We start from the raw sequence: 20935 nt of genomic DNA on the forward strand, positions 1-20935 counted from the left end.
GATTCCCGCTGGAGCCAATTCATACAAAAAAACATATACACTCACTACTGGTAGTTGCTTTGAGTAAAAGTGTCTGCTAAATGGCATATATTATCATACGATTACTATACCAGTGTTATTATTGATGTGTCAATCAATTCAACTCTATCAATCCACAGCACCGTGACTACAGCCACTACGTGAAGATGAAGGCAGCATTACTGGTGGAACAGAGACAGCTGGAGGAGAAGATCAGACTGGGAGAGGAGCAGTTAAGGGGGCTGAGGGAGAGTCTGGGGTTGGGGTTAGGGTTAGGGCTGTCCATGGGCTATGGACACTATTAAACCAACCAGGAAACCTTAAAGCTGGGGTTAGGGCTGTCCATTGGCTATGGACACTGTTAAACCAACCAGGAAACCTTAAAGCGGGGGTTAGGGCTGTCCATGGGCTATGGACACTGTTAAACCAACCAGGAAACCTTCAAGCTGGGGTTAGGGCTGTCAATGGGCTATGGACACTGTTAAACTAACCAGGAAACCTTAAAGCTGGGGTTAGGGCTGTCCATGGGCTATGGACACTGTTAAACCAACCAGGAAACCTTAAAGCTGGGGTTAGGGCTGTCCATGGGATATGGACACTATTAAACCAACCGGGAAACCTTAAAGCTGGGGTTAGGGCTGTCCATGGGCTATGGACACTGTTAAACCAACCAGGAAACCTTAAAGCTGGGGTTAGGGCTGTCCATGGGCTATGGACATTATTAAACCAACCAGGAAACCTTAAAGCTGGGGTTAGGGCTGTCCATGGGCTATGGACATTATTAAACCAACCAGGAAACCTTAAAGCTGGGGTTAGGGCTGTCCATGGGCTATGGGCACTATCACATTGACATGGGAAGAGCCTCAGTCTTGGCTTGGGTGGTTGGTCTAGAAATAGAGGAGAACCTTGTTGGACTGGTTAGGGATGGGACATGGGAGGATAGGCCTGGGGCATGGGCTTTACTGAAAGGCCAGGAAGAAGAGAAGGTTAGTGGGTTATGGGAGAGCCTGGGCTTGGGGTTGGAGATGGGCCTGGGGTATAGGCACTATGGGGAGACAGCCATCCTACACACTGAGACCCTACAGGATGGGGATATGGGTACCACTGAACAACCCCAGTACGTCCTAAAAAAAAAGTGCTGCCCAACTTTTCAAAAAACACTTCAGTCCATTTTTCTTGACACTCAAAACGTATTGAGAGTGTTTTAAGTCTTCACTTGGTAGTATTGGTGAATTAAAAACACACACCTACCCTTTGGTGTTACATTGGGGATCATTAACTTACCGACGTGATCCTCACAATCACACACACACTACGTGGTGATGGACGTTGTTGTTGTTTAGTGAGCGTGTGTTCCTGAAGAGGCCTGGAGAAAGTATTTATTTATTTATAACTTCTCTGTAGACGACAGGGAGACTCTGGGGTGCTAGAAGACTATTTTTCCGTTAAACTGTTGAACATAATCAAATAATCTGTTGCAGAAAAAGAGAGAAAAGCTCCTTCTTTCTCTCCACTCATAATCCATTATGTCCCAATATTATCTCTACCATACTACTTAGCATCCATGGACAACACATTATTCACTACATACTCAGTAGTTTACAATATCCACTCATAATCCATTATGTCCCAATATTATCTCTACCATACTACTTAGCATCCATGGACAACACATTATTCACTACATACTCAGTAGTTTACAAGTGTGAATGTTGAGATCCCGATGACATATAGTTGAAGTCGGAAGTTTACATACACCTTAGCCAAATACATTTAAACTCAGTTTTTTCACAATTCCTGACATTTAATCATAGTAAAAACTCTGTCTTAGGTCAGTTAGGATCACCACTTTTGTTTTTAGAAGGTGAAATGTCAGAATAATAGTAGAGAGAATGATTTCTTTAAGCTTTTATTTCTTTCATCACATTCCCAGTGGGTCAGAAGATTACATACACTCAATTAGTATTTGATAGCATTGCCTTTAAATTGTTTAACTTGGGTCAAATGTTTTGGGTAGCCTTCCACAAGCTTCCCAAAATAAGTTGGGTGAATTTTGGCCCATTCCTCCTGACAGAGCTGGTGTAACTGAGTCAGGTTTGTAGGTCTCCTTGCTCGCACACGCTTTTTCAGTTCTGCCCACAAATTTTCTATTGGATTGAGGTCAGGGCTTTGTGATGGCCACTCCAATACCTTGACTTTGTTGTCCTTTAGCCATTTTGCCACAACTTTGGAAGTATGCTTGGGGTCATTGTCCATTTGGAAGACCCATTTGCGACCAAGCTTTAACTTCTTGAGATGTTGCTTGAATATATCCACATAATTTTTCAGCCTCATGATGCCATCTATTTTGTGAAGTGCACCAGTCCCTCCTGCAGCAAAGCACCCCCACAACATGATGCTGCCACCCCCGTGCTTCAAGGTTGGGATGGTGTTCTTCGGCTTGCAAGCCTCCCCCTATTTCCTCCAAACATAACGATGGTCATTATGGCCAAACAGTTCTATTTTTGTTTCATCAGACCAGAGGACATTTCTCCAAAAAGTATGATCTTTGTCCCCATGTGCAGTTGAAATCCGTAGTCTGACATTTTTATGGCGGTTTTGGAGCAGTGGCTTCTTGCTTGCTGACGGCCTTTCAGGTTATGTCGATATAGGACTCGTTTTACTGTGGATATAGATACTTTTGTACCTATTTCCTCAAGCATCTTCACAAGGTCATTTGCTGTTGTTCTGGGATTGATTTGCACTTTTTTCACCAAAGAACGTTCATCTCTAGGAGACAGAACGCGTCTCCTTCCTGAGCGGTATGACGGCTGTGTGGTCCCATGGTGTTTATACTTGTGTACTATTGTTTGTACAGATGAACGTGGTACCTTCAGGTGTTTGGAAATTGCTCCCAAGGATGAACCAGACTTGTGGAGGTCTACAATTTTCTTTCTGAGGTCTTGGCTGATTTCTTTTGATTTTCCCATGATGTCAAGCAAAGAGGCACTGAGTTTGAAGGTAGGCCTTGAAATACATCCACAGGTACACCTCCAATTGACTCAAATTATGTCAATTAGCCTATCAGAAACTTTTAAAGCCATTTTCTGGAATTTTCCAAGCTGTTTAAAGGCACAGTCAACTTAGTGTATGTAAACTTCTGGCCCACTGGAATTGTGATACAGTGAATTATAAGTGAAATAATCTTTCTGTTAACAATTGTTGGAAATATGCCTTGTGTCATGCACAAAGTAGATGTCCTAACCGACTTGCCAAAACTATAGTTTGTTAACAAGAAATTTGTGGAGTGGTTGAAAAACGAGTTTTAATGACTCCAACCTAAGTGTATGTAAACTTCCAACTTCAACTGTATGATCCAGATACCTACATCACATCTTACACCCTGGGGTTCGACACTTCCCCTACACTACCACCACACCACCACGTCTTGGAGGATGTATATTGGTGTAGAGTAAAGTTTCCCCTAGAAGCTGATCCTGTGTCAGTGTTCTATTTTCCCCACTAATGGTTAAGGTGATGATTTGGTGACGGGAAGCTGATCCTAGACCTGTACCTAGGGGAAACTTCATCCCGGCGTTTTAACACTACCACACCACGTCTTAAGAGTGTATATTCATGCATTCGTTGTTGTTGTTTATTATTACATGTTGTGATATCCATTTGGTATAACTGGAATCCATCCTTGTGGTGTAAATATGTCCTGAGAAGTTCATCCATATGTCAACTAATGCCATCTGTATGTCATCTGTATGTCAACTAATGTCAACTAATGTCATCCTTATGTCAACTAATGTCAACTAATATCAACTGTATGTCAACTAATGTCATCCTTATGTCAACTAATGTCATCTGTATGTCAACTAATGTCATCCTTATGTCAACTAATGTCATCTGTATGTCAACTAATGTCATCTGTATGTCAACTAATGTCATCTGTATGTCATCTGTATGTCAACTAATGTCAACTAATGTCATCTGTATGTCAACTAATGTCATCCTTATGTCAACTAATGTCATCTGTATGTCATCTGTATGTCAACTAATGTCAACTAATGTCATCTGTATGTCAACTAATGTCATCTGTATGTCAACTAATGTCATCTGTATGTCAACTAATGTCATCCTTATGTCAACTAATGTCATCTGTATGTCAACTAATGTCATCCTTATGTCAACTAATGTCATCTGTATGTCAACTAATGTCATCTGTATGTCAACTAATGTCATCTGTATGTCATCTGTATGTCAACTAATGTCAACTAATGTCATCTGTATGTCAACTAATGTCATCTGTATGTCAACTAATGTCATCTGTATGTAATCTGTATGTCATCTGTATGTCATCTGTATGTCATCTGTATGTCAACTAATGTCAACTAATGTCATCCTTATGTCAACTAATGTCATCCTTATGTCAACTAATGTCATCTGTATGTCAACTAATGTCAACGGTATGTCATCTACAGTATATGTCATATGGCAAAGTTCATCCAAATACAATTGTGACCATTTTTATTTTTTTTAAGTGTCTTATTGGCCGTTTGACCAAAGCATGCATGAGGACACACAAACAAGACAACGCTGCTCCGTTGATGAAAATATTACCGCTTAAGAAGAGCTGACCATACTTACTGTAGATTGCTGTTTTAATTTCAATGCCAAAGGAATATGTATACTTGTTTTGTTGAAAGTGACACAGAACATCCATGCTGTGTTGGGTTTTACTGTATGTGTCCCAAACGGGGCCCTCTTCCCTACATTGAACACTACGGGCCCTGGTCAAAAGTAGTGCACTATGTAGGGAAAAGTGTCCCGTTTGGGACGAGGCCTGTGTATATTGACATGTATTACAGCCTACTGTACTGTTTATCGTTGTATTATAAAATCTCGCAATTATAGGGTTGGGACCAATCAAAACGTACAGTTAAATTGAAAATTCACTTAGTCAGGTTAGGATTTACTCCTGAATCTAGAATTATACGGCTGTGTATTTTGTTTTCTATGTTATTTTTATTTGATTTATTGCAAAAAATCTTTTTGTAAAAAAACATGTGAGACGAGTACCATAATTAATAATACTATTTCAACTACCGTGTGTTCCGAGTCGTGTGTGTGTGTGTTCATGAGTTGTTGTGATTTATATTGTCATTTAGCGTAACTAATAGTTAGGTAAACAGAGCGGAAATTAAGAATAGCGAGAGAGACTGTGTGTGTGTGTGTGTGTGTGTGTGTGTGTGTGTGTGTGTGTGTGTGTGTGTGTGTGTGTGTGTGTGTGTGTGTGTGTGTAATACACTGAACAAAAATATTACCACAACATGCAAAAATGTCAAAGATTTGACTGAGTTACAGTTCATATAAGGAAATCAGTCAATTGAAATAAATTCATGAGGCCCTAATCTATGGATTTCACAGACAGATATGCATCTGTTGGTTACATACACTTGGGGCGGCAGGGTAGCCTAGTGGTTAGAGCGTTGGACTAGTAAAGGTTGGAAGTTCGAATCCCCGAGCTGACAAGGTACAAAATCTGTCGTTCTGCCCCTGAACAGGCAGTTAACCCACTGTTCCTAGGCCGTCATTGAAAATAAGGATTTGTTCTTAACTGACTTGCCTTGTAAAATATAGAAGAAAAAAAATACACTACATTACCAAAAGTATGGTTATACTTATTTTCCACCATAATTTGCAAATAAATTCATTAAAAATCCTACAATGTGATTTTCTGGATTTTTTTCCCCCTCATTTTGTCTGTCATAGTTGAAGTGTAACTATGATGAAAATTACAGGCCTCTCTCATATTTTTAAGTGGGAGAACTTGCACAATTGGTGGCTGACTAAATACTTTTTTGCCCCACTGTATGTGGAACGTTGTCCCACTCCTCTTCAAATGGCTGTGCGAAGTTGCTGGATATTGTTGTGAACTGGAGCATCCCAACCATGCTTAATGGGTAACATGTATGGTATGCAGGCCATGGAAGAATTGGGGAATTTTTAGCTTCCGGGTACTATGTACAGACCCTTGCGACATGGGGCCATGCATTATCATGCTGAAACATGAGGTGACGGCAGCGGATGAATGGCACAACAATGGGCCTCAGGATAGGCCAATGGGCCTCAGGATAGGCCAATGGGCCTCAGGATAGGCCAATGGGCCTCAGGATAGGCCAATGGGCCTTTCCATCTCTGCGTTCAAATTGCCATCATTACAATTAAATTGTGATTGTTGTCTGTAACTTTTGCTTGCCCATACAATAACCCCACCATGGGGCACTCTGTTCACCAAGTTGACATCAGTAAACTGCTCGTCCACACAACGCCATACACGCTGTCTGCCATCTGTCCGGGTACAGTTGAAACTGGGATTCATCCGTGAAGAGCACACTTCTCCAGCGTTTCAGTGGCCATCAAAGGTGAGCATTTGCCCATTGAAGTCGGTTACTACGCCGAACTGCATTCAGGTCAAGACCCTGGTGAGGAAGACGAGCACACAGATGATCTTCCCTGAGATGGGAAAATCATTATCATCTGGCAACAGCTGTGGTGGACATTCCTGGAGGCAGCATGCCAATTGCACACTCCCTCAAAACTTGAGACAGCTGTGGCATTGTGTTGTCACAAAATTGCACCATTTAGTGGCCTTTTCTTGTCCCCAGCACAAGGTGCACCTGTGTAATAATAATCATGCTGTTTAATCAGCTTCTTGATATGCCACTCCTGTCAGGTGGATGGATTATCTTGGCAAAGGAGAAATGCTCACTAACAGGGATGTAACCTATGATAGTTGTATCATCTTTAGATCCTCGCCTCTGTCAACATTTCGAATGGATATTAACATCTCTGTTCATGAAACCGCTGCCGTGTGCATTTTAGAATGGTATTTTCCCGTAAAAATGCATTCTGGAACATTTGTGCGTTGGACCTTCCACCGTGTTCACATTGCTGCGCCTAGAATGTGAAGAAATAACAGTTGATCAACATTTTTAAACATTCTGATCTGTTCCATCAGCCTTATTAATTGATTCGGTCTATACCTCCCACTACACTATTTTGATAATGCATCGTAGGGATTAAGAAGTAAGAATACGCAATGCCCATAAAAGAGTACCCGAGTATACCTTCAACTAGTGGTGTCAGCTAATACAGGACTAGTAAAGGCCTAGTGCACTACTTTTTTGCGAGGGAAGTATTTTGTATTAATATTTGTTTTAATTCAACACCTCTACTTCCCACAGCTATGGAATCACTATTAGTGTAGCAGGGAGTACCTTCCAACATTTGACCCGTTTCTGCCTGACTAGAGAAAGAGGTGAAGAAAGAAGGGAAAAGACAAATGAAAGAAGGGACTAGTTTGACCCTGCAAGGCAGAAAAATATTTTAGTTTTCCTAAATGTGGGTGGGGGAGGTTAACGGGAGGGTAACGGGAGGGAGAAACAGCTGATTATACTTCCACGGACACAGACATGATGAACCTGACATCTATCATACAAGCCTTAATGAAACACGTATAAACATCGGTCTGCTATGAGGGGGTTGTGGAAAGGAAGTGGTCTGACCTAACTCAGGAGGGAGGGAAAGAAAAACAAAGAGGGAGAGACTACAAAGAAGAAGGCACCAACTCGACTACGGAAGAAGAGGCCTAAAATCCCCACAAGGTGTCCCTATTTCGCGCTCACGTGCAGTAAGAACGGGAATCAACAGTTGTGTTGGTAGGCAACTGCACAGAACTTATTGTAAGTACAGTATTTTAGTTCCCTTATAGAAAAGTTATCATGTTATTATATTCGGTGAGTTCATATTCAATACAGTAGAATAGGATATTGAGGGGGGGGGGTATTCAGTATGATAAATGTGCTTTGCCAACAGTTGCATGTTGCATATTTGTTGTAAACGGGGTAGGTCAGAAGAACAGATAAGTTGAAAGTTGATCCTTTTAGCGGACCTGGGGATCACCGATAACCTACTCTGTGCCACTAACAGGGTTTCTTCAGCTGGTAGCTTGAAACTGTCACGTCAACATCAGTCGGTGTCATGTTCATTAGAAACCAAACAGAATGAAACGGGGAGGGATTTAGCTGAACATGTCCGAAACGTTTATTTTCAGTTACAAAACGTTTTGTTACATTTAAAAACGGTGTGCTCTAGGCTATGACCTGAGCTGTCTGAACAAAAGACATACAAACAACCAACGGGAACAACTTCTATTCCAAAGAAGATGACAAAGGTTTATGGCAAGCTCTGAACATTCTGCATATGTTTTGAATCTTAACTTGTAAGAAATGAAGCGTCGTTTTCCGTAGACGTAGGATTACAAAGAAACCAACCACTTCAAACAATTACAAAAGAAACAAACGACTTCAAGTTCGCATGAACGTTTGCTACGTTGCGGAACGGGTTGTACTCGACACGTTCCACCAAAACGTGATTGTACATTATTGAACTTTTGATGTACGGTTTGTCCCGTTTGGTGGGTGTGACGCGGTGTCTTGGAGCGACGAGTGACGTGTTTAACACTGCAGTGGCCATGCTGACCAGCCAGCAGCTGACAGCGTTCCCCAACCACTCCCAGTTTTTCAAACGATTGTTTAGTGCTACAAAAGCGAACGCAAAAACGTACTGAACGCAGACCAGGAAATGTAGTCAATTTGTCTACTGTCAACAGAAATAATTAATCAATCGTTGTCACAACTTGGCTAAGCGCACACATACAAAGGTATTGCTGTGATTGTATTTCGTGTAGGGAATGTCAATTTAGTAAAATAGACTTACCTAGAATTGACCATAATTATAACCCGATCGGATCTGGGGGGATTACCATACAATATTAACACTAGCCTAAACGGTGTAACAATAATCAGCTGTTGCAGACAATGTTACAAATGTAGCAACAGCACTTAGCTTACTGTATCCGCTTATCAGTTGATCATGTGTCTAGAGTTACATTGTAACTTGCTTACTGACTCATTCACGAATGTTGGTACATCAGCAGTTACAAGGTAACAGCAGCCAGAAGTGTGAGAAGCTACGTATAGATAGATAGATGTTGGTCTCCTGTGAAGTTTAGCCTACTCCGTTATAAGGTAAACGTGTAACATATGTTACCAGTTTCAGGGAAGGGACGTTGTTATTCGTTAGAAAAGTGGAGAGAGTGTGTGGATAATCGATTATCTCGTTGTGTTTTGTTATCGTTTGCATTTTTTTAGGACCCACCAGTGTTTGTCTTCAGCATAGGATATCAAGAAATCTATTGATTGAGCAAAATGTTTTGACTTCTCTATAGCGATATATAGGGCATTGGGTTGCAATTGCTAAATACGTCCCGACAACTACATTTGTGTAAAGGGGAAGTAGCCTACGATATGTCAAACCGTATTTAACTTCGTTCTCTTGTCTGGTGAACTAGACATTAGTCCAGCCGGGAGAACAGTTGTAGCGAGATTATCATTGTTTTTCAAGGCAATGTTTCGATATTGGAAGAATTTATATAGAAAATACACATCGAATAACGACCGAGGTATATGCAACTTTAAGTTAATACTTATGGAGATGTTAATTGAAAGAAACGTATAATCGAAACATTTTTTTACTCCATTTATAGGCGCTAGAATGGACAACGCCGGGTTTTGCAACGAGACCTATGAAAGCCTTCACAACCCGGCTAGCGATGATGAGTTGGTCGATATAGCTGGAGCCACGCTCGATTTCTCCAGCACGGAGGACGTGCCACCTCTAGACCCCGAATACGACTCAGGTACGCGCCTACACTACCGGGGGAGAGAACTAGACGCTATGAAATTATATTAGGGGAGTCATTGCTGTGTCTGTTTGTGAGTTACAACTGTTTGTATTTTGGGTCTTCTCGAGTGGGGTTAATTCAAGACATGACAGTTGTCTAGAGACTACTTTGATAACTATCGCCCTCATGTAGCACAGCTGCATGGTTCTTCATTCAAATCCATGTGTAGTCTCTCATCTCTGACAGTAGCCTAACGCTGCCTGGATACTGGTGATTCTTTGATACGACAGCCTCTATTAAGCCTTATTTGAAACGTGTCTTTCTGTTTCTGTGGTCAGGCCAGGGTTCATATCCGTAAAGCATCTCACTCCGAATAGGACTGCTGATCAAATTTTCTTGGTCACGTACACATGATTAGATGTTGTTATTGCTAGTGTAGCGAAATGCTAGGAGATGTTAATGCGAGTGTAGCGAAATGCTAGGATCAGTGGACGGGACGGGGTGTGTAACTAACATAGCAGGCATAAAATAAACTCCTGGAACTAGGTCCCCCACTTTCTGGGCTGCGTTCAGTACCTTTTTGCTTTCTGGAACATTCAATTGAAAGGAAATGGTGCTGTACTGAACGGCCAGTTTAAAAAAAAGAAGAAGAACGTGGAGAGGTTGGGGAATGGTGTCCACAAGGCCGCTGCCCCATAAATCAGCACTTCTACTCTGAGGCTTTGTGGATAGTACCCATGTGTCGGGTCTGTGGTCAGATTCTAACCCTTTCACCCCACTCATTCACAGAGAAGCTTCTCTCCACTATGTAGTATTGTCTTCTGTCCTCACATTAATCATTTAGTGTCTTCTGTCCTCACATTAATCATTTAGTGTCTTCTGTCCTCACATTAATCATTTAGTGTCTTCTGTCCTCAGATGAATCATTTAGTGTCTTCTGTCCTCACATTAATCATTTAGTGTCTTCTGTCCTCAGATGAATCATTTATTGTCTTCTGTCCTCATGGAATCATTTAGTGGAATCATTTAGTGTCTTCTGTCCTCACATTTATTGGAATCATTTAGTGTCTTCTGTCCTCACATGGAATCATTTAGTGTCTTCTGTCCTCACATGGAATCATTTAGTGTCTTCTGTCCTCACATTAATCATTTAGTGTCTTCTGTCCTCACATTAATCATTTAGTGTCTTCTGTCCTCAGATGGAATCATTTAGTGTCTTCTGTCCTCACATGGAATCCTTTAGTGTCTTCTGTCCTCAGATGGAATCATTTAGTGTCTTCTGTCCTCACATGGAATCCTTTAGTGTCTTCTGTCCTTAGTATTTCCAATATATATTCCTAATAAAATATTCCTTGCTCTCTGATATGTAAATTGCCAATTTAAACTGCTCTTTAAACTTCATACTCATTTGGAATAAATGTTCATCTGCGTAGCCTAGCGACAGCTCCCCTATCACCCGTCTGTTACCGTGGTAATTGTCAGTCAATAATTACACCAGATTACGCTGTTACAAGACCAAGACTAAATGTTGATTTCCACAGGGTCAGGTGAGGGGGAAGGTTGGAGAGAGATGGTGAGGGGGACAGAGGCAGACCGATAGAGGGGGAGTTTAATGCAGTACTTTTTCTCTCTCTATTAAACTCAATTCAACATGCTTTATTATTGGCATGACATAAGTATATATTTGTGTTGCCAAAGCAGCATTTTGAACTGTGCGATTTGTGGCCTTCTCATTCATCTAAGCCTGTACAAATCACCCTCCTTCCTTCCTCAGTTCAGCATGACCTCCCCTCTTACGACATCTCTTACTGGAACCTAACCCTCCCCTCCCCTTGTTTCTCTGGGATCCTGACTAACACATTGGACTCGTTTCATTTCAGGGGCTACAGGCTGTTAAATGAGGGAAATGTAGTCAATACCATATGTCTTACTCCTGTCCATTTATAGATCTGTGAACAGCGACTGTAAAGGGCCTAGAAAGCAAGGGGCTGGTCTACCAAGAATCAAAATGAAACTGAGCCAGGCAACCACAAGAGCCTCCCCCACGTCTCACCAGTGTCACAGCTCATTGGGTCACACAGCCCATGTCACACAGCAGCCATTACGCAAAACCCCAGCCTTAATCTATTAGAAGCTATTTCCCAAGGCCACCAAGGCCCTTGGCCTATCAGAAACTGTTTTACAAACCCCTCAACCTATCACAGGCTGGTTCCCAAGCCCCTCTCACCAACACACTTTCTATACTATGAGTATGTTTTCCAGAGTAGGGAAGTGTCCCAGTTAGTATTAGCCAGAGTGTGGCTGGTGGATTCCCAGTGAGATGGATTGGGAGTCTTGGGGATATGAGAACCTTTTGATGGAAGTGAGTAAGATTAAGGACCCTGTCTTTCAAAGATCATTCGTAAAAATCCAAATAACTTCACAAATCTTCATTGTGAAGTGTTTAAAACACTGTTTCCCATGCTGAATTAATGAACATGCACCCGTGGAACGGCCGGTAAGACACTAACAGCTTACAGACGGTAGGCAATTAAGGTCACAGTTATGAAAAAACTTAGGACTGTAAAGAGGCCTTTCTACTGACTCTTCAAAACACCAAAAGAAAGATGTCCAAGGTCCCTGTTCATCTGTGTGAACGTGCCTTAGACATGCTGCAAGGAGGCATGAGGACTGCAGATGTGACCAGGGCAATAAATTGCAGTGTCTGTACTGTGAGACTCTTAAGACAGCGCTACAGGGAGACAGGGCGGACAGCTGATTGTCCTCGCAGTGGCAGACACCTGTAAAAACACCTGCACAGGATCAGTACATCTGAATATCACACCTAGGGGACAGGTACAGGATGGCAACAACAACTGCCAGGAACGCACAATCCCTCCATCAGTGCTCAGACTGTCCACAATAGGCTGAGAGAGGCTGGACTGAGGGCCTGTTGTAAGGCAGGTCCTCACTTGACATCACCGGCAACAATGTCGCCTATGGGCACAAACCCACCAGACAGGACTGGCAAAAAGTGCTCTTCACTGATGAGTCACGGTTTTGTCTCACCAGGGGTGATGGTCAGATTCACGTTTATCGTGGAAGGAATGAGCGTTACGCCGAGGCCTGTACTTTGGAGTGGGATCGATTTGGAGGTGGAGGGTCCATCATGGTCTGGGGCGGTGTGTCACAGCATTATCGGACTGAGCTTGTTGTCATTGCAGGCAATCAACGATGTGCGTTACAGGGAAGACATCCTCCTCCCTCATGTGGTACCCTTCCTGCAGACTCATCCTGACATGACCCTCCCGCATGACAATGCCACCAGCCATACTGCTCGTTCGGTGCGTGATTTCAGTGTTCTGCCATGGCCAGCGACGAGCCCGGATCTCAATACCCCCCCCAAGAAATATTGCTGAAAATAAATGCAGATGACAGTGAGAGGACGTTTCTTTTTTTTTTTTTGCTGAGTTTATTCTTGTTTAGGCCCTAAGCTTTGGCGTCTAGGTCAGTTGGACGCTACTTCTCATTTTTTACTTCCTTGGCTAGTTTCTCGGCTAGTTCCTCTGTTCTACCTGACTGGAGCTGGTAGAAAAGGCAGTTTATTCTTCAGTCACATGTTTTCCTAAAGTGGACAAATAAGAATTACAGTAGTATGACTTGGGTAGTGTCCCAAATGGAAGTGGACTCTGTGATTCGTGCACTACATTTGACTAGAACCCTGTGGCTTCACTTGTAACCAGGTCCACTACCTAGTGCATTGTTACTAAAAGGCGATACAGTGTCAGTTGAGACGTGATCCTGTTTTGTGAGAGGTGTAAAATTAAAAAGGATAATTTTCTAACTAAAATCTGATCTTACTGCCTTACATACTGACCACATCGCTCGCGCTCCATCGCTCGTATGTTTGATTTTTGTCCACCCACACCAGATGCGATCAGGACACGCAGGTTGAAATATCAAAACGAACTCCAAACAAACTATATTAATTTGGGTACAGGTCGAAATGCATTAAACATTTATGGCAATTTAGCGAACTAGCTTGCTGTTGCTTGCTAATTTGTCCCGGGATAAAAATGCACAAGATCCTCTAATCTGACCATTAATCCACAAATTAAAGGGTACAATGAGTTTGTTTTCTCGCCATCTCTCCTCCTTCAGGCTTCTTCTTCTCTGGACTTATACCTCACACAAATTATCAATGAACCTACCAGGTACAACCCCAAATCCGTAAGCACGGGCACCCTCATAGATATCATCCTAACCAACTTGCCCTCAAAATACTCCTCTGCTGTTTTCAACCAAGATCTCAGCGATCACTGCATCATTGCCTGCATCCGCTATGGATACTCGGTCAAACGGTCACCCTTCATAACTGTCAAACGCTCCCTAAAACACTTCAGCGAACAGGCCTTTCTAATCGACCTGGCCCAGGTATCCTGGAAGGATATTGACCTCATCCCATCAGTAGAGAATGCCTGGGTATTCTTTAAAAGTGCCTTCCTCACCATCTTAAATAAGCATGCCCCATTCAAAAAATGTAGAACCAGGAACAGATATAGCCCTTGGTTCTCTCCAGACCTGACTGCCCTGGACCAGCACAAAACATCCTGTGGTGTTCTGCATTAGCATTGAATAGCCCCCGTGATATGCAACTTTTCAGGGAAGTTAGGAAAGAATATACACAGGCAGTTAGGAAGGCTAAGGCTAGATTTTTCAAACAGAAATTTGCATCCTGTAGCATAAACTCAAAAGTTCTGGGACACTGTAAAGTCCATGGAGAATAAGAGCACCACCTCACAGCTGCCCACTGCACTGAGGCTAGGAAACACTGTCACCACCGATAAATACACTATAATTGAGAATTTCAACAAGCATTTTTCTACAGCTGGCCATGCAATCTGGTTTCAGAGCTGGTCATGGGTGCACCTCAGCTTCGCTCAAGGTTCTAAACGATATCATTACCGTCATCGATAAGAAACATTACTGTGCAGCCATATTCATCGACCTGGCCAAGGCTTTCGACTTTGTCGGTCACCACATTCTTATCGGCAGACTCAACAGCCTTGGTTTCTCAAATGACTGCCTCGCCTAGTTCACCAACTACTTCTCTGATAGAGTTCAGTGTGTCAAATCAGAGGGCCTGTTGTCCGGACCTCTGAAGGTCTCTATGGGAGTGCCACAGGGTTCAAGTCTCGGGCCGACTCTCTTCTCTGTATACAGCAATGATGTCGCTCTTGCTACTGGTGATTCTCTGATCTACCTCTACGCAGACGACACCATTCTGTAAACCTCTGGCCCTTCTTCTGACACTGTGTTAACAAACCTCCAGACAAGCTTCAATGCCATACAACTCCTTCCGTGGCCTCCAACTGCTCTTAAATGCAAGTAAAACTAAATGCATGCTCTTCAACCGCTCGCTGCCCACACCTGCCTGCCCATCCAGCATCACTACTCTGCACGGTTCTGACCTAGAACTACAAATACCTAGGTGTCTGGCTAGACTGTAAACTCTCCTTCCAGACTCGCATTAAGCATTTCCAATCCAAAATTAAATCTAGACTCGGCTTCCTATTTCGCAACAAAGCATCCTTCACTCATGCTTCCAAATATACCCTCGTAAAACTGATCATCCTACCGATCCTCGACTTCGGCGATGTCATTTACAAAATAGCCTCCAACAATCTACTCAACAAATTGGATGCAGTATATCACAGTGCCATCCGTTTTGTCACCAAAGCCCCATATACTACCCACCACTGCGACCTGTATGCTCTCGTTGGCTGGCCCTCGCTTCATACTCGTCGCCAAACCCACTGGCTCCAGGTTATCTACAAGTCTCTGCTAGGTAAAGCCCCGCCTTATCTCAGCTCACTGGTCACGATAGCAACACCCACCCGTAGCACGCGCTCCAGCAGGTATATCTCAACTGGTCACCCCCAAAGCCAATTTCTCTTTGGCCGCCTTTCCTTCCAGTTCTCTGCTGCCAATGACTGGAACGATCTGCAAAAATCTCTGAAGCTGGAGACCCATATCTCCATCACTAGCTTTAAGCACCAGCTGTCAGAGCAGATCACTGCACCTGTACATAGCCCATCTGTAAATAGCCCATCCAACTACCTCATCCCCATACTGTATTTATTTATCTTGCTCCTTTGCACCCCATTATCTCAACTTTTACATTCATATATATTCTGCACATCTACCATTCCAGTGTTTAATTGCTATATTGTAATTACTTTTCCACCAAGGCCTATTTATTGCCTTACCTCCCTTATCCTACCTCATTTGCACATACTGTATATAGACTTTGCTGTATATAGACTTTGCTGTATATAGACTTTACTGTATATAGACCTTTTCTACTTTTATTATTGACTGTATGTTTTGTTTATTCCATGTGTAACTCTGTATGTGTTGAACTGCTTTGCTTTATCTTGACCAGATTGCAGTGGCAAATGAGTACTTGTTCTCAACTGGCTTACCTGGTTAAATAAAGGTGAAATAAAATAATAAATGGTGGTTGGCAACCAACTTTAACCTGCGGAACCCCGTTCCGCTAGCGGAACCCCTCGCCAACAGCCAATGAAATTGCAAGGCGCCAAATAGAAATCAACAGAAAGCTCATAAATCACATTTCTCAAACATACAAGTATTAGGCACCATTTTAAATATAAAATTCTCGTTAATCTAGCCACAGTGTCTGATTTCAAAAATGCTTTACAGCGAAAGCTCTACAAACGATTATTGTAGTTCACCACCAAGTCACAGAAAAACCAGCCATTTTTTCAGCCAAAGAGAGGAGTCACAAAAAGCACAAATAGAGATAAAATGAATCACTAACCTGATCTTCATCAGATGACACTCATAGGACTTCATGTTACACAATGTATGTATGTTTTGTTCGATAAAGTGCATATTTATATCCAAAAATCTCATTTTACATTGGCGTGTTAAGTTCAGTAGTTCCAAAACATACAGTGATTTTGCAGAGAGCCACATCAATTCACAGAAATACTCATTAGAAATGTTGATGAAAATTCAATTGTTATGCATGGAATTTTAGATCCACTTCTCCTTAATGCAACCGCTGTGTCAGATTTAAAAATTAAAAAAACTTTATGGAAAAAGCATCATCTGAGTACAGCGCTCAGAGCCCAAAACAGCCAAACGAAATATCCGCCATGTTGCACAGTCAACATTAGTCAGAAATAGCATTATAAATATTCACTTTCCTTTCATGATCTTCATCAGAATGCACTCCCAGGAATCCCAGTTCCACAGTAAATGTTTGATTTGTTCGATAAAGTTCATAATTTATGTCCATATACCTCCTTTTGTTAGGGCGTTTGGTAAACAAATCGAAACGAGGGTGCAACTTTCAGCGGAAAAGTCGGACAAATTCCAAAAAGTTATATTACTGGTCATAGAAACATATCAAACTATGTATAGAATCAATCTTTAGGATGTTTTTATCATAAATGTTCAATCATGTTCCAACCAGAGAATTCCATTGTCTGTAGAAAAGCAATGGAACGAGAGCTACCTCTCATGTGAATGCACGTGACTGAGATCGAGGCTGCTGCCAGACCTCTGACTCATTCCCCTCTCATTCGGCCCCACTTCACAGTAGAAGCCTCAAAGAAGTTTGTAAAGACGATTGACATCTAATGGTAGCCTTAGGAAGTGCAACATAACCAATATCCCACTGTAACTTCAATAGGGTCTGATTTTAAAAACTACAAACCTCAGATTTCCCACTTCTTGTTTGGATTTTTTTCTCTGGTTTTTGCCTGCCATATGCGTTCTGTTATACTCAGACATCATTCAAACAGTTTTAGAAACTTCAGAGTGTCTTCTACCCAATACTACTAATACTAATATGCATATATTAGCATCTGGGACTGAGTAGGAGGCAGTTCACTCTGGGCATGTCAGTCGCTCTTCATCCAGACGTGAACATGCTGCCCCCTATCCCAAAGGAGTTTTAAGGTGCTTTACCAACTGGACTTGCAGCGCGTCACAAATAGAACCACGTTTTATTTTAGCACCACGCAGACGTTCGCCAGCGGTGTTGGTGCAATGATTGAATAACACGTATGTGTTTATTTTCCAAACGCTCGCACGCTGGCTGTGTGGTCTTCATGTTATAGAATGATAATTGCCTGAAATAGTTGTTTCCAATAATATTTGTCCTCATTACACAACTGCATAATTGTATTTTATTATGTCTTATCAGTAGTGGTACATAGATTGCATATTGCTACCATTTACAGTCCATTATCCACCCATCTCGTGTGTGTGTGTGTGTGTGCTGGAGGTCCGGAGTCCATGTGAGTCACTGCTGCACTGAGTTTTTTAGGTTGTTGCAATGAGATGAATTGTTAATTTTTAAACTTCTCTTCTGTCCGCTGATTCAGCATACTGAGCTGATGTTACTGAGGAGCTCTATCACTCAACTCATTGGGGCTGTTTCAGCATACTGAGCTGATGTTACTGAGGAGCTCTATCACTCAACTCATTGGGGCTGATTCAGCATACTGAGCTGATGTTACTGAGGAGCTCTATCACTCAACTCATTGGGGCTGATTCAGCATACTGAGCTGATGTTACTGAGGAGCTCTATCACTCAACTCATTGGGGCTGTTTCAGCATACTGAGCTGATGTTACTGAGGAGCTCTATCACTCAACTCATTGGGGCTGTTTCAGCATACTGAGCTGATGTTACTGAGGAGCTCTATCACTCAACTCATTGGGGCTGATTCAGCATACTGAGCTGATGTTACTGAGGAGCTCTATCACTCAACTCATTGGGGCTGTTTCAGCATACTGAGCTGATGTTACTGAGGAGCTCTATCACTCAACTCATTGGGGCTGTTTCAGCATACTGAGCTGATGTTACTGAGGAGCTCTATCACTCAACTCATTGGGGCTGTTTCAGCATACTGAGCTGATGTTACTGAGGAGCTCTATCACTCAACTCATTGGGGCTGATTCAGCATACTGAGCTGATGTTACTGAGGAGCTCTATCACTCAACTCATTGGGGCTGTTTCAGCATACTGAGCTGATGTTACCGAGGAGCTCTATCACTCAACTCATTGGGGCTGATTCAGCATACTGAGCTGATGTTACCGAGGAGCTCTATCACTCAACTCATTGGGGCTGATTCAGCATACTGAGCTGATGTTACTGAGGAGCTCTATCACTCAACTCATTGGGGCTGTTTCAGCATACTGAGCTGATGTTACTGAGGAGCTCTATCACTCAACTCATTGGGGCTGTTTCAGCATACTGAGCTGATGTTACTGAGGAGCTCTATCACTCAACTCATTGGGGCTGTTTCAGCATACTGAGCTGATGTTACTGAGGAGCTCTATCACTCAACTCATTGGGGCTGATTCAGCATACTGAGCTGATGTTACTGAGGAGCTCTATCACTCAACTCATTGCTCATCTGTGTCCTGGACTGAGCTGTGGCTTTCCTATAACCTAGATTTTGGGGTTCAGATCAGCTATTTTAAAACTGTGGGTTGAAGCAGAGGCTGCTGTGATGCAGGTCTTCCGCTGGGTAGCCCTTCATCTGGTGTGGGGGATTTGATTTCAGGTACTGTAGGTGGGTCTCTTCCTTCAGCTAACCTCCTGTAAAGCTTGGTCTGCTGTACTGTAGGTGGGTCTCTTCAGCTAACCTCCTGTAAAGCTTGGCCTGCTGTACTGTGTGTCTCTTCCTTCAGCTAACCTCCTGTAAAGCTTGGCCTGCTGTACTGTAGGTGGGTCTCTTCAGCTAACCTCCTGTAAAGCTTGGCCTGCTCTACTGTAGGTGGGTCTCTTCCTTCAGCTAACCTCCTGTAAAGCTTGGCCTGCTGTACTGTAGGTGGGTCTCTTCCTTCAGCTAACCTCCTGTAAAGCTTGGTCTGCTGTACTGTAGGTGGGTCTCTTCAGCTAACCTCCTGTAAAGCTTGGCCTGCTGTACTGTGTGTCTCTTCCTTCAGCTAACCTCCTGTAAAGCTTGGCCTGCTGTACTGTAGGTGGGTCTCTTCAGCTAACCTCCTGTAAAGCTTGGCCTGCTCTACTGTAGGTGGGTCTCTTCCTTCAGCTAACCTCCTGTAAAGCTTGGCCTGCTGTACTGTAGGTGGGTCTCTTCCTTCAGCTAACCTCCTGTAAAGCTTGGTCTGCTGTACTGTAGGTGGGTCTCTTCAGCTAACCTCCTGTAAAGCTTGGCCTGCTGTACTGTAGGTGGGTCTCTTCAGCTAACCTCCTGTAAAGCTTGGTCTGCTGTACTGTAGGTGGGTCTCTTCCTTCACCTAACCTCCTGTAAAGCTTGGTCTGCTGTACTGTAGGTGGGTCTCTTCCTTCAGCTAACCTCCTGTAAAGCTTGGTCTGCTGTACTGTAGGTGGGTCTCTTCCTTCAGCTAACCTCCTGTAAAGCTTGGTCTGCTGTACTGTAGGTGGGTCTCTTCCTTCAGCTAACCTCCTGTAAAGCTTGGTCTGCTGTACTGTAGTAGGTGGGTCTCTTCCTTCAGCTAACCTCCTGTAAAGCTTGGTCTGCTGTACTGTAGTAGGTGGGTCTCTTCAGCTAACCTCCTGTAAAGCTTGGTCTGCTGTACTGTAGGTGGGTCTCTTCCTTCAGCTAACCTCCTGTAAAGCTTGGTCTGCTGTACTGTAGGTGGGTCTCTTCCTTCAGCTAACCTCCTGTAAATCTTGGTCTGCTGTACTGTAGTAGGTGGGTCTCTTCAGCTAACCTCCTGTAAAGCTTGGTCTGCTGTACTGTGTGTCTCTGTGTATGTAACTGGTTTAGGGTAGTACTTGAGTTCTCCATTCAAGTTTGGTTTTACTAATGATCAAATGCATGTACTTGCAATTTTACAAATGAAACTATTTAGCAGGTCACATTTGCAAGCACTGAGAAAATGTCAAACTCTTAAGATGCCAACCAGGCAGACAGACATATTTTCTCTTCCCTTTAGAAACCAGCCAGGCGTGTCCTGTCATCACCTGAGATAGTTGAACCCCACAGTGACAATAGAACCACAGTGGCCGTTTCCATCTCCACGTTGTTTAGCTGCAGCCTACCTTTCTTCAGTCTCATTGGGATCTGATCATAGATATGACACATTTGTGTTCCTCTTTATTACAGTAGAATCAGGTTGTAGATGAGGTATGTTCCAGAAGATAATACCCATGGACAGTGTTGAGCCCTCAGCT

General features: G+C 42.9%; 2 protein-coding genes across 5 annotated transcripts in view; both read left to right on the forward strand.

The window, feature by feature from the left end:
- LOC115123834 (protein Shroom4-like) overlaps positions 1–5286 on the forward strand; it is a 55572-nt gene extending 50286 nt beyond the window's left edge. Inside the window, exon 13 of the mRNA XM_065025252.1 lies at positions 159–5286. Within this exon, the coding sequence (XP_064881324.1) occupies positions 159–323 (165 nt within the window). The 3' untranslated portion in view covers positions 324–5286. The remainder of the gene's footprint in view (positions 1–158) is intronic.
- Positions 5287–8631: 3345 nt separating this feature from the next.
- Positions 8632–20935, forward strand: part of LOC115123802 (H(+)/Cl(-) exchange transporter 5-like) — a 31729-nt gene continuing 19425 nt past the window's right edge. Inside the window, exons 1-2 of one of the 4 annotated variants that reach the window (XM_065025256.1) lie at positions 8632–8728; positions 9614–9766. In XM_065025256.1, coding sequence (XP_064881328.1) covers positions 9622–9766 — 145 coding nt within the window. In that variant the 5' untranslated portion in view covers positions 8632–8728; positions 9614–9621. Of the gene's footprint in view, positions 8729–8919; positions 9096–9176; positions 9530–9613; positions 9767–20935 lie in introns of those variants that run through there. The other 3 variants (XM_065025254.1, XM_065025255.1, XM_065025253.1) reach the window with 3 other exon arrangements.

This window comes from Oncorhynchus nerka, linkage group LG12 (genome assembly GCF_034236695.1).
Source record: "Oncorhynchus nerka isolate Pitt River linkage group LG12, Oner_Uvic_2.0, whole genome shotgun sequence".
Classification (NCBI taxonomy): domain Eukaryota; kingdom Metazoa; phylum Chordata; class Actinopteri; order Salmoniformes; family Salmonidae; genus Oncorhynchus; species Oncorhynchus nerka.